At 46.7% G+C, this 14,855-nt stretch overlaps 1 protein-coding gene and 1 long non-coding RNA gene across 2 annotated transcripts; one reads left to right on the top strand and one right to left on the bottom strand.

Moving 5' to 3' along the window:
• Positions 1 to 2,673: 2,673 nt before the first annotated feature.
• On the bottom strand, positions 2,674 to 5,578 carry LOC149345144 (uncharacterized). The gene is made up of 2 exons (XR_016282819.1): positions 5,434 to 5,578; positions 2,674 to 4,303 (listed from the first exon to the last, which is right to left on the bottom strand). It is a non-coding gene; the product is annotated as an uncharacterized LOC149345144 (long non-coding RNA).
• Positions 5,579 to 12,973: 7,395 nt separating this feature from the next.
• Positions 12,974 to 13,525, top strand: LOC149345143 (uncharacterized). The gene has a single exon (XM_089542728.1). It carries the CDS (start codon positions 12,974 to 12,976, stop codon positions 13,523 to 13,525), a length of 552 nt encoding a protein of 183 aa, XP_089398854.1.
• Positions 13,526 to 14,855: the final 1,330 nt, after the last annotated feature.

The raw sequence follows: 14,855 nt of genomic DNA, 5'->3' as shown, positions 1-14,855 counted from the left end.
TTCGCGAGCAGCTCTGCAACAATAGCATTGCAAACACATCCAGTTTCGTACCACTGATTTCCGGATCGAAAAGGACCATGAGAAAAATCAACAACAGACACTGTCATTGCCTATGAGGTGCTTCAAGACCACTGTATTTTTCTGATTGCAGTGGAAACCAACATCCGACTTAAACTGAATACTGCCAAGCATTTGTCAATATTGACTTAACACTGCTAAGCAAAAAGAGAAGAAAAGCAATGGCAAAGGTTTTCTTATTATTTTTTTCTTTTTCATCAAGACTCGTTATGCTCAACTTGCTCTGTGGACAGTTTTGATTGCATAAGCTGCTGCCACACTTTTTTTTTCTTCGCTACATCAATTAAAATGCTCATGAAAAACAGACTTATGAGTTGGCACATATTAGAGATTTGTACACAGTCAATCAGTCGTGATTTAAAAGCGGGAATGATTCTTGTTTGTAATCGCGTAATACCATGTTGTTACAACCTAAACCGAAATGGCTAGAGGAAGTGTTCAGTCATCCATTCATCACGCCGATATGTTTACTGCAGGCAAATGTGCGCACAGCCGGCAGGAAATAAAAAGAAATGACGCTCCCGAAGATACATTTGCACTGCACCGATGTTTTCATACAGGTTACACAGTTTCTCCGGCGAGTCGTAAACCGAGCACCCATCATCACAAAACGTACTGAATGGAGCACCAAAGCGCAGAAGGATGGCGACATCGCTGTTGTCGGCGCAAAACAGTTCTACGGCCGTGCAGCCAAGCTCGCGTCGCGTCACGTCGCACACACGGCAATTCTCAAGCACAGTGCCAACACGAATAGCGAACAAAATGGTAACGAATGCGTAGCCAGCAACAACGTCATGTGCACGCTTCGGTCGCGATCACTGCAACCATCGCAACGAATGCGACAAGCTGCACAACGCCACGTTCATTTCAGCATTCGGAAAGCACGGCGTGCGTAGTGAGCTCTCGAAGGCGCACATTTCACTGCCTTGACGTAAAAGCACTCGCTTCGATCGCAATCACTTTCACTACGCGGACACTAGTCACTGTGCTACGCAGCTCATGCACGCACAGAAGTTCACCGTGAGCAGCTGTTGCTCGCCACTGTGCGTGATGATCCTCGCAGGAATTAGGAACGCTTGCAGCAACCACAAACAGCTCCATATAAACACTTCGTGACACCGCCAACGCGTAGGTCTTGCGTCGGTTAGGCGCTCTGTCAACTACATCAGCGTCGATTTCAACACGGGAAACTGTCGCTGCTCGCCGCTGCTGCACGCGGAGAAGTTCGAAGTCGCTCTGAACACTCGTAATATCAACATGTGGCCAATATAGTATGCCTCGCGGCATAGGTGCCACCACTACAGCCACGACCTATGCCTCGCTCCCCAGTTCAGTCGAAGGACGGCCATCTTGCCCCGGCAGGAGCGGATGCCTACGTCACGTAAAAAGCAGCCAATCGCTGCAATTCGGTCGCCAGGCGGTTCGCTCGTCCGCCCCAAAGTTGAAGTTCACCAACTTTCCTCCCGCCCGCCGAACGGGGCGAATGCCTATCCCAGTGACAACACTGACGTCCTGTGGACATCCGTGCGATGTCGCAACAGGAGATGCGGATATCCCCAGCAGATCCCAAAATCATCTGGGGACATCCCTTACACATCACTTTGGCCACCTTTTCTGTATCCCACGGAGATCCACAAAATATCCTTGGGGACATACAGGGGACTCGGCAGGGTCGTCGTGGCTATGGTTCAGGTATTTCAAAGCGCTAAAACAGCACAGGTCAGTGTACAAATGAACACGTCCATGCAACATGACACTCACAGCGAAGCTTTCTGCTACCTGAAGTGTTTAGGGTGTTTGAAGTGTTATAATAGCAGCACAATTGTCACATTTTTCTTGTTATATGGGTCCCACCACAATCAAAACTGAGACAAAAACACGAGAATGTGTCGTGCGCTTCCATCTCAGTCTTTGTCATCTGCATTAGACCTAGCGTGACTTTAAACTGGCTAGCCCAACTTTCTTTGTTTTGTCAGCATTTAGACACTCACAGTATGCTTGAAGGGATGCACTGGAAGCCCATGGGAGGTGTCCAATAAATATGCAGCTGTATGTACCGACAAACTGCACAGAGTAGCTCCAACATCAAGAAATTTATTTCACTGAATATAGCAATACAAACATGAGTACCTCCTCAGTTAATGCACCAAAAAGAACATTTTTAGAAAGAAACCGTACACAAACTATCTGCCACAAAACGAGTTACAGAAAACTACTGAACACTGCTGCTGTTAAAATGAAGACAACACGCAAACTGCAACCCATCAAAACTTGTTACCAGTATGTTCAATGTGCAGAAGTGGAACATTCCACAGATTTCGTAAAACTTTTCATAGCAGTTTACAGTGTTTTACAATTTACGCTCTACACATTGAGAGAATTATGTTAAATGTTATAAATACAGAAAGAAAATACTAAACACAACCGCATGGTCGAGCTGACCAGCAGTAGCCTTTGGCTGAATGCTAAAAATGTGTGAAAATAACCATAAAGAAAAAAAACCAGTCACACAAGACGACGGACGAGAAGAGTGTGCACACTCTACTTGTCCGTCGTCTTGTGTGACTGGTTTTTTCCGTTTACAATGTACAACTGGCCCACATTTCAACCCTTCCGTAACCATACAGAAGCAGAACAAAGTATTTGGAAAATCTTGTTTGTACCTTACACCTACTAGAAATTGCATAATATGCACATGTTATAACCTAGACACCAGAAGTCACAGAAAAATAAAGAGTAAGGAAATATCAACTTGAAAAAGCTTGTACCATGTTCAGCATACACAAACCTTGCTTGTGCCCTGCAGTATACAAAACACAAATACGCTCAGATTATACGCTATACAGGCTAGAGATCACAGAAATATACACTAAGGAAATTTCAAACTGCAAGAGCTTGCAGCATGTTCAATATACAGAAGTGGAACAAAGTTTATGCAAACCTTCCTTAAGCCTTGCAGACAACAAATTGCATAATATGAACACGTTATAATAGAGACTAGAGTTCACAAAAAAAATACGCACTGCAAGGAAATTTTTACTGAATGCTAGAAAAGCTTGTAGCATGTTCTGCCTACAGAAGTGAAACATATTTGCAAACCTTGCGTATGCGTTGCAGACTAGAACACATAATAGAATGCACACATTATAATACACAGACCAGGGAACCCAAAAAATACACACTGTAAGGAAATTTTGACTGAATGCTATAAAAGCTTGTAGCATATTCAGCATACTGACTTGGAACAGTTTCTTTCAAACAATGCTTGTGCTTCGCGGACTAGAAATGACGTAAGTGCACTTCATAACCTAACGAGAATACTGCACTCAACCTACCATGAATGGAACAATGATGATGAAAACAGAGCACGTGTCACTGGCATGGAGCTCTGGCAAATCCACCAGGCACAGCAAGAAAGTGCCCCAAAAGAGTACTGAGAGCGCATCTGATGTGTTACCCCAGAAGCAAGCCCATAGATAGCATGCCTGCTCTGACTACAAAGACCTTCAAAGAAAAGTTTTCATTCATAAAGTCCCTATTATGAAATTTTCACAAAGCATTTTGGTGTGCAGACTCCAAATACGTCATTTAATTTCATGTAAAAGTTCCTGTGCGCTTGTCTAAATTTAAATGCTATGCAAGTTCTTATCAAAATTTCAAGAAATTTTGCAGCAGGAAACTTGCTCAAATGCAGGCTATTTGTTTTTTCTTGACATCAGGGATTGAAATAAGGGTACAATTATCATCCTGCTTATCTATCACAAAAACCCTAAAATTCAAGTGCTGAAGGCAGGATGATGATGTTACCCTAACTGCTTTTCGTGCTGTCAAGAAAAATAAATCACAAGCATTTCAGCAAGTTCCTTACAGCAATATTTCTTGAAAACGCTCGACAAAAACCAGCACAACATATTACAGAAGTGCACAAGCACATTTTTCATGAGATTAACTGACATATTTAGGGCAGACACACAAAATTACGTTTCCTGAAGACTCCAGAATTGAAACTTCGTCAATAATAAATTTTGGTTGAAGGCTACCCCCCTCTTAAGCAAGTACCACAAACTTAAGTGCTACACGTCAGACTCATCTCCAGGGCTGTCATCAGAAGCAGGGGCTGCTGCCATAACTCTCGAGGCTGCCACCACAGTTTCAGAGGCTGCCGGATCAGCAGGCAGTGCCGATGTCTGTAGTTTCGTCCTGGAGTTGAATATCAGCTTTGTAACTGAAAGCCGAAAAAAAAACAGCTGTTGCAGTAAAGTTTTTATGAAAACCGGGACAAGGCCACTTAATTTTGCATTCCGGTATGATACCTGACCTGAGTGCGCAATGTGAGAATCTGACATGACACCCGACCACTGCATTAATGCCGTTATATTTTAAATGGGATTAATACGCCTGTCACATGGGCACTGCAAAGGCCTTAGAGAATCGGGGCCCTTCTGCTCAAAGGCACACGGTGCGCGTCTATGCAGCATGCGTAATGTGCCATCGCCTCAACGGGTCTTAGAAGCAAAGCTGGCCATCCGAGACCTTTGAAGCCAGCAGCATTCAAGAAGCTGCGATTGCAGCACCACCACGCTAGAAAACTAACCGCAAAGAGAAAACCTAAGCAGTTATATAACTTTGAAAACATATCAGATATAAAAAAGTGCCTAAATCTAGTTTTTGGATGCGTCCTATGTTATGCTAAGATCTCGAGACAGTAAAAATGCAGCAGCAACACCGAGTAAATGGTGCCCAGAGCGATAAACAAACCCTGCTGCTGCTGACGAGAGAAGCTATCACTATTTTTCATGAAGGAAATATCATGAAATAAATTTGTAATTTCTAAGCTCAAAGAATGAATAAAATGCTCCACTCCAGCTTTAAAGCTATGCTTCTGCCGCTTTATGCAACTGCAACCGTAGGAGCACAAGTGCAGCTGTTCAACATTTTGAGGTGAATGATTACTTGCAGCGTCACTGCTCCTTTGGAGAAACGAGAAACTTTGGCTGGAAGGGCCTTTAAGGACTAACGTGTGACGGGGGTATAAACATGCTTGCTTTTACTTGAAACCACCGCGATAGTCATCGCTCTCAACCGAACCACACGCCGGGGAAGAAGCATTGTCTGGTAGAGTATGACACGGCCTCGCCTCATCATCTGACGGCTCCGCAACAGTTTCAGAAACTGAGATTAGGTCTGCTTCTAATGATGCTGGGCATGGTTCACGGGACGCGGTAGCCGCTGCAATACTGCCCGAGACTGCCTCTTTTAACCGGCGCCGAAAAGTCCGCTTCGAGAGAGCAACGCCATACCCTGCGTATTAGCAAGGAACGTCAGCGCTTACAATAGCAAAGAAAACACGCTTACCTGAAGGCACACTCCTGTCCATGCTTGCTGAGAACACGGACAAAGGAAGTCCGAAATTGGCGCGAACAAGCAACGCAACGGCGCTAAGGTCTCAACGGCAGCAACAGCGCATAACAGACACGCAAACGGCGCGAAAGGCGAAATAAACAAAGGCTCTATGGACCCAGGCAATGGACAAGCCGTGGCCGTGGCAGTGCAAGCAGCACAAAAAGTGAGAGGGCGCGACCAGCAGGCTAACTTTAGCGAGCTACTACAGCCAACGGCTACACGTCCGTGGCAGATGTGAAACAAATTTGCTCACATTTGAGTAGTGCATAGGCAAGTAACTACTTTTTTTGTACAATTTTTAAGAATCTGAATTTGATTTTGGACATTGCGATGTGCATAATGTGACGTACTTGGCTCGAACACGGCGTAGTTTGAAGCCAAGGCAGAAGCCTTGCAGAGCCAAAATGTGGCGACTGGCCGTGGGACTGGCGCTGTGCTTGCACTCAAAAGGGTACCAGACAGTTGTTGCAATCACGAAATTGTGCAGCATATTAATGTTCTGCTGCCTTCAGCTAATGTTGTTTCGGTAGAGCGATGCGGTACTCACGTTGAGTGCTTCGCAGTCGACACTGGAACGATATTTTGTTAATGCAGCCGTGTCCAGCGCGATACATACGTAGTTGATGCGCGCGGAGCCACTATATTTTATGAAACTGGATGCGACGCTAGAAGCTAGCGCATAATCCTGCCGAATAAACTGCAGTGTGAACCAGTGTTTTGTATCGCACGAACTATTGCGGCGATTTTTGTAGGTGGCTGCAAAGTATGTCTACTTGGTAGAATGAAGTGGTCTATTTAAAAGCGAACAAATCTGAAGGCCGTTGGTATGTATACCAAGCAGCTTAACTGCGCAATAAATGTTTGTTTAAAATGTGCTCTAGATAAGTCCAAATGCGGTGTCCAGCGGACGTCATCTGCGGGACATATAAAGCGAGGACATCCGACGTATATCCCAAGGAGGTACGACCAGGGACGAGGATATTCGGTCCTAATTCGGATATCCCTGGGATATGGTGTTTCACTGGGTATTGTCTGGTCGTTCGGTCCGCCAGTCCGCCTGCCTGGCGGATCCTCTCAAAAGCGATCGTACAACGGCCTTTACCCGCTTTAGGAATAAAAGTGATTTTCGCGTATTTCCACTCTGGTGGTATGTTTCCTGCATGCCAGTATTTGTTCATAAGGTCTGTAACCGCCGCGATCGACGTTGCATCTAAGTTCCTGAGAGTCTTATTTGTTACTTTGTCTGGTCCTGCCGCAGATGTTGTCCGCAGTTCTCCAATTGCGTACCAGACCTCTGCGTCTGTGATGTATCCGTCTAAATTTGGATTAGGAGTCCCCCGGTAGTCTGGTTGTGTGGTACCATCATCCGTGTTTAGATAACGTTCTGCTAGCTCTTTGATTAGGTCTTGAGTTGTACCCTCATATTTATGTATGAGTCTGTACAGTTGACTTTGTTGCACGGGACGTGTTTGTTCTGGGTCGAGCAGGTGTCTTAGAGGATGCCATGTCTTCTTATTTCCGAGCTGTCCATTGACGCTTTCAGATATTTGGTTCCATTGTTGTGTTTGGAGAATAAGTGTATGTTCCTCGATTCGCCTCTCGATTTCAGCGATCTTTTTGCGTGGTCGCTTGTTGTGTTTTTGCTTCTTCCAGCGTTTTTGGAGGCCTTTTTGTGCCTGTGTAACAGTTTTGAGTCTGCAATCTGCTCCTCCTTCTCAACTGGCACCACAACGCTAGTGGAGCTGACATCCTCATTCAGGGAGATAACCCAGTCGCTAAGGTTAGAGATCTCCTTTGGAGCTGTTTTGTTGCGAAGTTGCCTGAACTTGTCCCAATCCGTGGTTCGTATTTCTTTTGCTTTGTTTTTAAGTTTTGTCGTGGGGAAGGTGATGCTAAGGATGAAGTGATCGCTACCAAGGTTTTGCCCGGTGTTGACCCACTTTGCGTCCTTGACGTTTTTAGAGAGGGATAAGTCTGGAGATGTGTCTACACATACACTGTTGCCCATGCGTGTGTGGTCGCTCGGGTGGTTTAGCGTTGCGAGCCCTAGTGATTGTATGATTTGCCAGAGCAGGTTCCCTTTCGGAGTTGCTTTGGTATATCCCCATGCTGGGTGTTGAGCGTTGAAGTCTCCCACAAATATTAGTTGAGCCCTAGTAGCCAGCTTTACTGTGTTTATCAACAAGTGTGGGAGTCCATTGCCTTTGTTTCTGGGCGGGTTGTATACATTAAGGATGAAGAGATTTGAGTCTCCTTTTTGCCTTAGTACTATTTAAAGTAGGGTGCAATCTTCTTCCGAATAATTTATAAAATGTTGAATTGCGGTGATATTTCTATGCACCAGAGTGGCTGTGAAGGAGCCGGCTGCGTTACTTCCCTGCCGGAGCAGACACGTTTAAATGAAGACGGAGTGAAAAAGACCCTCGTGTGCTGCACAATGTTAGGGGTCGTTAAAGAAACTCAGGCGGTACAAATGAATCCCGAACATTCACAATGAACTTCTTTCTCTCTTGCTACTTGATTAATTTCTGCATGCCTTCCCTCACGGCGAGGTTGAGATACACACTTGAGGTAACCAATTTTTCTCTTAGAGGCCTGCGCAAACATTCGCGGCGCAAAACGAACGAGTCAAGGATAACAAAGACGAAGGTGTCCAAACGAAAGCGTAAGAGGCTGCCAGTTAAGCAGTTGGCGCGAGAGGCTGTGTTGTTAACTCCCTTAAACTGAATATTTAAAGGCAAAATTTTAGCCTTTCAATGTCGTAGTGCGACGGATGTTTCAATTTTACATATTATATGTTATTGAAGGTAATAAAAAAAGTGAAAAGAAATTGTGATCGTCCAGTGGTATAAAGCACCTGCAGGCGAGACTGATCTGTGTGCGCTGCCGGTAGTTCAAATCCCGATCTGGGTGTTTCGGATAAGCCCAGTTTGATGTTTGTGAGTTTCGGACGCTGTTCGCTCGAGTTTGCCGAGAGCGGTAGCTAAAAATTTTTGATGTAATCCGCACTGCGCCTAGATTACTCCACTGCAGGCATGCATTCGTGTTTTTTAAATGGTTTCATCTCGTCTACACGCAAGCAACAGCTCATGGAAAGTTCTCGTTGAACGAACCTTCCTTCACTCGTTTCGTTACTTCACTCGAAATAACTCACGTGGAAGCGGCGATGGCACAGCCTATGCGACATGTCTGCTAAGAATCATCGCCGATTCTCTGCGTCCGGGCTCAAGCATACATGTTTAATTTCCATACTTTGGAATAGTATCCCGCGTTCCAGGTGCGATTGGACAGACAGATGCAACGAATGAGGGCGCTAGTGTTGGTACACGCATATTTGCAGGCACTTTCTGGACGCTATGAGGGACCAGACACGAAAATTGCAACACATGAAGCGAACGAACTCGAAAAATTCAAGCATGTGCGAGAGCGGACAGGAGCACGTGCAAAGGACGCTACGAGTATACGTACTACCTTTGATCGTGCCATGCCTCATATTTACAATACTGCACTCCACACAGGACGTTTTCCCGCTTCCATGCAGGTAGCCAAAGTAGTGGTTATTTATAAAAAAGGCGATAAAAACTTTCTAGGAAATTACAGGCCAATATCTGTACTACGTTTTTTCTCCAAGGGGTTAGAACGAATAATGCATCGACCTTACTACAATTTCCTACAGAAGCACTGTGTAATAGCTAACTGTCAGTATGGATTCACAAAGCATAGATCAACTGAGCATGCTCTGCTTGATCAAAAAGAATAGATTTAAATAACTTCGAAGCTCAACTCCTCACCTTAGGCGTCTTTGTAGACTTTAGCAAAGCATTCGATACACTGAACCACGACACTCTGTTTAAAAAACTCGACCACTACTGTATACGTGGCCACGCCCTCTGTCTCATTCGATCGTATTTCAGTGCTCGTCGCCAGTATGTTGCTTTAAATCACTGCTCTTCGGACTTGTTAGCAATCACAAACGGCGTGCCCCAGGGCAGCCTTCTGGGGCCGCTCCTATTGAGATGCTCGTCGTAAGTCGCAGAGAAAATGACGACGTCGTCAAGGTAGACGAGGCACGTCTGCCATTTGAGGCCGGCTAGGACAGTGTCCATCATTCTTTGGAAGGTCGCGGGGGCGGAGCACAAACCAAAGGGAAGGATCTTAAATTCGTAGAGGCCGTCAGGAGTAATGAACGCCGTCTTTTCATCATCACGTTCATCGACTTCGATCTGCCAATAGCCACTGCGTAGACCGGCGATGAAAAGTATCGGGCATGGCGGAGTCGGTCGAACGAGTCGTCGATTCGAGGTAGTGGGTAGACGTCTTTTTTTGAAATTTTGTTGGGCCTCCTGTAGTCGACGCAGAATCTGAGTGTTCCATCCTTTTTAGCGACCAGCACAACAGGCGAGGCCCATGGGCTTGTGGACGGTTGGATCACATCATCGCGAAGCATTTCATCAACTTGCGCCCGAATAGCCTCGCGTTCCTTAGGCGACACTCGGTAGGGGTGTTGGCGGATAGGACGTTCGCTGGGGTCAACTATAATGCGATGCTTTGCTACTGACGTCTGTCCCACCTTGGACGTGACGGCAAAGCAGTCATGGTAAGAGTCAAGAATTGCTTGAAGGCGGCGTTTCCGGTCAAAAGGCAAAGCAGGATTCACGTCAGTTCGAACTGTATGGCCAGTGCTCGCGGGAGGGTTCTTGTTGAGCAACGATAGGTCGCAGTGGGCTGAGGGCTTGCCGACCTCATCAAAGTAAGCGATGGCTGCCCCTTGCGGTAAATGGCGGTATTCGGCGCTAAAGTTCGTTAAAAGCAGTTCAGTTCGCTTATTACTCAAGGAAAAGACCCCACGAGCGACGCAGACTTGTAGGCTCAACAATAAATTCACATTCATTTCCGCGAGGCCTTGAAGGGCGGGAGGGTTGCCACAGTGCACTGTAACAAACATGCTGGTGCGTGGAGGTAGTGTGACATGATCATCGCATACCCGGAAAACTGGCCTGTCTGCTGTGTAGTCGTCGGAAACTGCACGCTGCGTCGAAAAAGTCACCATGAGGTCACGGAGGTCGATGATGGCGCCGTTTCCTCGAAGAAAATCAAAACCGAGGATCAGGTCCTTGGAGCACTCCGGAAGCACAGCAAAGCAACAAGAGAAAGTTATGTGGCGAATCTCGACTCGGGCGGAGCACACTCCTAGTGGCGTCAGCACATGCCCTCCGGCTGACCTTATCGTCGCGCCGTGCCAAGGAGTCAGGACTTTGCCTAGGATTGTAGCAAGGCCACGACTCATAACGCAAAAATCAGCGCCGGTATCTACAAGGGCAGTCGTATGGTGGTTGTCAACGACGATCGGTATCTCAGCGGAAAGAAGCTCACCGTCGACGAAGTGCGCCGTATCACGGATCGTCGGACTGACGGGTCGTTCAGTGCGTCGAATTGCGGCGTCGAAGGTAAGCTTCTGTGATCGTCGGGAGGTCGTCGGACTCGTTGGTCGTTCGGTGCGTCGATTGGGGGCGTCGGAGGAAAACTGCGGCGATCTTCAGAAAGTGGTCGGACTGCTGGTCGGTGCGGGGGGTTGGAGGTCGGAATGTTTGATCGAATCGGCGAACGGAGGATGTTGGTCGTAGTGCTCATCGACGGCGGCTCTACCTCCGAGAGTCGCCGTCCTCAGTTTTCCCGGCGCGGACTTGGGGACTGTCTGAAGGAAGTACGCCGGTTGGGGGAAAACTGTCGCGGCGTTGGCGACCAGGACTGGCGTCGCGGTGGGGAGGCAGGTGGGACGTTGGCGCTGAGGCACTGGTCGATGTCCCGAAGTCGTTCACCATAGCGCGGCCGAGGCGCATCCGGTGAGAATCCGCGCAAGCCCATCTGACGGTATGGACAGTGGCTCAGTACGTGTCCGGCTTCACCGCAGTGGAAGCACAGAGGTAGATTGTTCGGCGTACGCGACACGTGTGCTTTGCGAACGGGCGGTCGGGTGTCGGGCGCATCAGCCGGAGCTGGATGTCGGGGTGCAGGACGGACGAGAGGAGCGGGCCTGTAGGGTGCCGGCGGTGCTGGCGCAGGGGTACGCAACGCGTCGCTGTAGGACATGACGTGCGGCGCAGGCGGCTGGGGGGATGGCATTGATGGCACTGCTTGCCGGAGCTCTTCACGTATAACATGCGAGATGCCTCCAACACGCGGGTGTTGCTCGACAAAGGGCAGCTTTTGCAGTTCTTCACGTACGATGCTCCGGACAAGCTCGCGAAGGGCGCCACTCTCGTTGCCGTTCATCGGCAAGCGGAAGTCCACAGCATTGATGTTCGCAGAACGATCAAATTGTGCGAATCGCTGCTGTAGGGCACGCTCCATACTTGTCGCCTCCTTCTTAAAATCAGCCACAGTACATGGAGGGTCACGTACAAGGCCGACGAAGATCTGTTCTTTAACGCCACGCATAAGATGGCGCACCTTCTTTGTCTCCGACATGGACGGATCCGCGCGGTTGAAAAGCCGAGTCATTTCTTCTACGAACATGGCGACGCTCTCATTGGGCCGCTGCGCTCGGGAGTGTAGAGCCAGTTCAGCCATCTCTTTTCTTGCGTCGTTGCCGAATGTGCTGATCAGCTTTTGCCTGCAATCTTGCCAGGTGGTGATGGTAGTCTCGTGGTTTTCGAACCACATCTTGGCGGCGTCTTCAAGTTCCGCAACTTTCGCTCCTCGTCCCACGCATTAAACGCAGCGACCCGGTCGAAGTTGGTCAACCAGTCCTCAACCTCCTCAAATTTGTCGCCATGGAACGGCGTGGGCATACGCGGAGCATGGAAGAACAGCGGCTGGGCACTCACTGGAAGGTGAATGGGCTGGCTTGCCTCTGTAGTCGTCATGTTTCGCGGTAAGGAAAGAAGGGGACCACACTCGGGGGCTAAGCCTCTCAAGCGGCGGCTGGCCTTGTGCACAGGTGTGTTCACGGTGTGTAGCGGGGCTTCGGAGGCACCCAAAAGCTCTTCGGACATGGGATGTACCCAGCACCTCCACCAAAATGCCGCAGAAGCAGGTAGGCAGGTTTATATTTGCCACAACGTCCAAGCGCCAGCGGAAACGGCCCGGCCGGCTAACCGACTAGCGAGCGAGCTCTCGGGCGAAGAAGAGCGCGTGCCAGCCTCCTGAGCGCGACTACTAGGCGGCGCCAGTAATGCGTTGCGGCAATATATATAAATGACGTACGCAACATCAGTAATTTAGTCAAATACATCATATATGCTGACGACACCAGTCTATTTTTGTCCTCACCTGATATCAAAGAACTAACTAGCACCGCAAATATAGTTTTGTCATCATTATCTGAGTGGTGATCTTTGAACTCATTAAAAATAAACAAACTAAAAACTAAAGCTTTATTGTTCCATCCGAAGGGGCAGCATATAGACAGTGTGCCACCACTCTATTTCGACAACGCTCCCATTGAGTACGTGGAAACCTTCGCATTACTCGGAGTGGTATTTATGTTTCTATGTCGTGGGACGCCCACGTAAGCAAAGTGTGCCTATTCGTTTCCAGATACATTGGGATAGTTTCGCGGAATAAACATATTCTACCCGCAAAAACTAAGCTGAATCTTTACTATGCCTTATTTTATTCTTATGTATCATATTGCTTCCTTGTATGGGGACAAACCACAGCATCTAACATCCAGAAGCTTCTAGTATTGCAAAAAAGAATACTTCGCGTAATTGCTAATGTACCGTATGATGCTCCAACACGTCCTATCTACCAGCAATACAGAATGATACCCGTAACAAGAATGTTCGATTACAGGTTTGCATCCTTCTATAAAAAAATAATAGCGGAAGATGACACATTTTTTTCTAGCATTGTGACACTCACACCACATCGGACACCGTATATGACACGACAGCGTATTATCTATTCATTAACACAATGTAGAACAGACTATGGCTTTTCCACACTAAAATACATTCTTCCGAAATACTTGAACACGCCATTTTACGACATGTTGCACAGCATGTCTGTCTCGGCGATTCGAAATGTGTTTGCAAGCTAGGTCCCACAGTATGTGTGCCCATGTATAGAACTTTATTGCATTGAACCGTAAATTTTGTGTAAAACCTTTATTTTGTTGTGCGGAAATACTTCTTGTCCATGCAAAATAAAAGAAAGTTTCCTTTCATGCATGTATTTAAAAACAAAAAGTTTCTTTTTATGCACGTATTTAAAAAAAAATGTTTCCTTTTATGCATGTATTTACACGCCTTGTCTTTCCGTGTACCTTGCGTTGTTACAAGTGTATGAAGTAACCATCATAGTCGCTACTAAACTGCCTCTTTGTAGGGGTGGCGAGGCCTGTCCAGCGGTCGTAATGACTGCTTTTTTCTTGCCGCCCTCAGTTCTTGTAAATAAACATGAAATAAAGTGATCGATGATGATTGATGAATGCGTGCTCGTACGCAAAACAAACCGCATCACAAAGATAGACTGTGGGTGCTCGAAAAGGAAAAAGCTCAAAATGTTTCCAAGGAGCCTCTACTTGGTGATCTAATGAGGATATCGCGCACTCAAATAGAGGATAAAATTTATCTCTGGTACGATGCCTTTTACTTTGTTTTCAATCTTGAGCTTCACGAAGTCAATTTTTAGTAACACGCGTGCTTTATTTGCTTCAGTTTTGACTTGGCGTGGACGGCCGGATGGACGAACGGTTGAATATCTGCGACAAAGAGTGGTGAAAATGTAGCCGTTAAGTGTATTCCTGATATAAAAACATTTCATACTTAGTAATAGTGCTCCAACCACTGACCTTTCAGGGATACCTGAGTGCAATAATTGGACAGAGGAGGCTCAGTTCTTAACGGAGACTAATTGGCCGCAGTTAATAATGAAGACACGGATCCAATTAAGTAGATTAGGTGGAGGCTCAAGGGTGCTTATTTTATTTAACAGAAGTGAATGTCTTACTTCAAAATGCTTCGGAGAAATCAGTGAAGGAACATTCAGTTACTCATTTGGAGTTAACGGCTGCTTGCACATTTGTAAAAGTAAGCGGCTGAATTTCGGAAGAAATATTGTACCCGGAGGCCTTTATGTGGGAGTAAATAAGTTGTTAGCTGCACAGAATGACACGATGGAATTATATAACATGTTCTATAAATTTATATTCACAGAAGAGAAATTTAATTAAAATTGCCATTCGTCATTCGCCGGACATGTGTGAGAGAATAATTTAGCTTACAAGCCAATATTCATGAAGCGTACGACAACCGAGTGATGCTCAAAACACGGCGACGCCGCAAGACATCCTTCGCGAGGTCATCTTCTTTACGACCAATTTGAATAATGGAGCTGAAGACGACACAGGCTGTTTTTTTCGACGATAT

Source organism: Amblyomma mixtum, chromosome 5 (assembly GCF_055824585.1).
Source record: "Amblyomma mixtum isolate Tamu chromosome 5, ASM5582458v1, whole genome shotgun sequence".
Taxonomy (NCBI): Eukaryota; Metazoa; Arthropoda; class Arachnida; order Ixodida; family Ixodidae; genus Amblyomma; species Amblyomma mixtum.
The sequence above is the reverse complement of the archived record's forward strand: the minus strand, read 5'-3'. Positions and strand labels throughout refer to the sequence as shown.

Coding starts and splice junctions, on each gene's coding strand:
- LOC149345143 (XM_089542728.1), top strand. CDS start 12,974: ATGTCGTGGGACGCCCACGTAAGCAAAGTGTGCCTATTCGTTTCCAGA.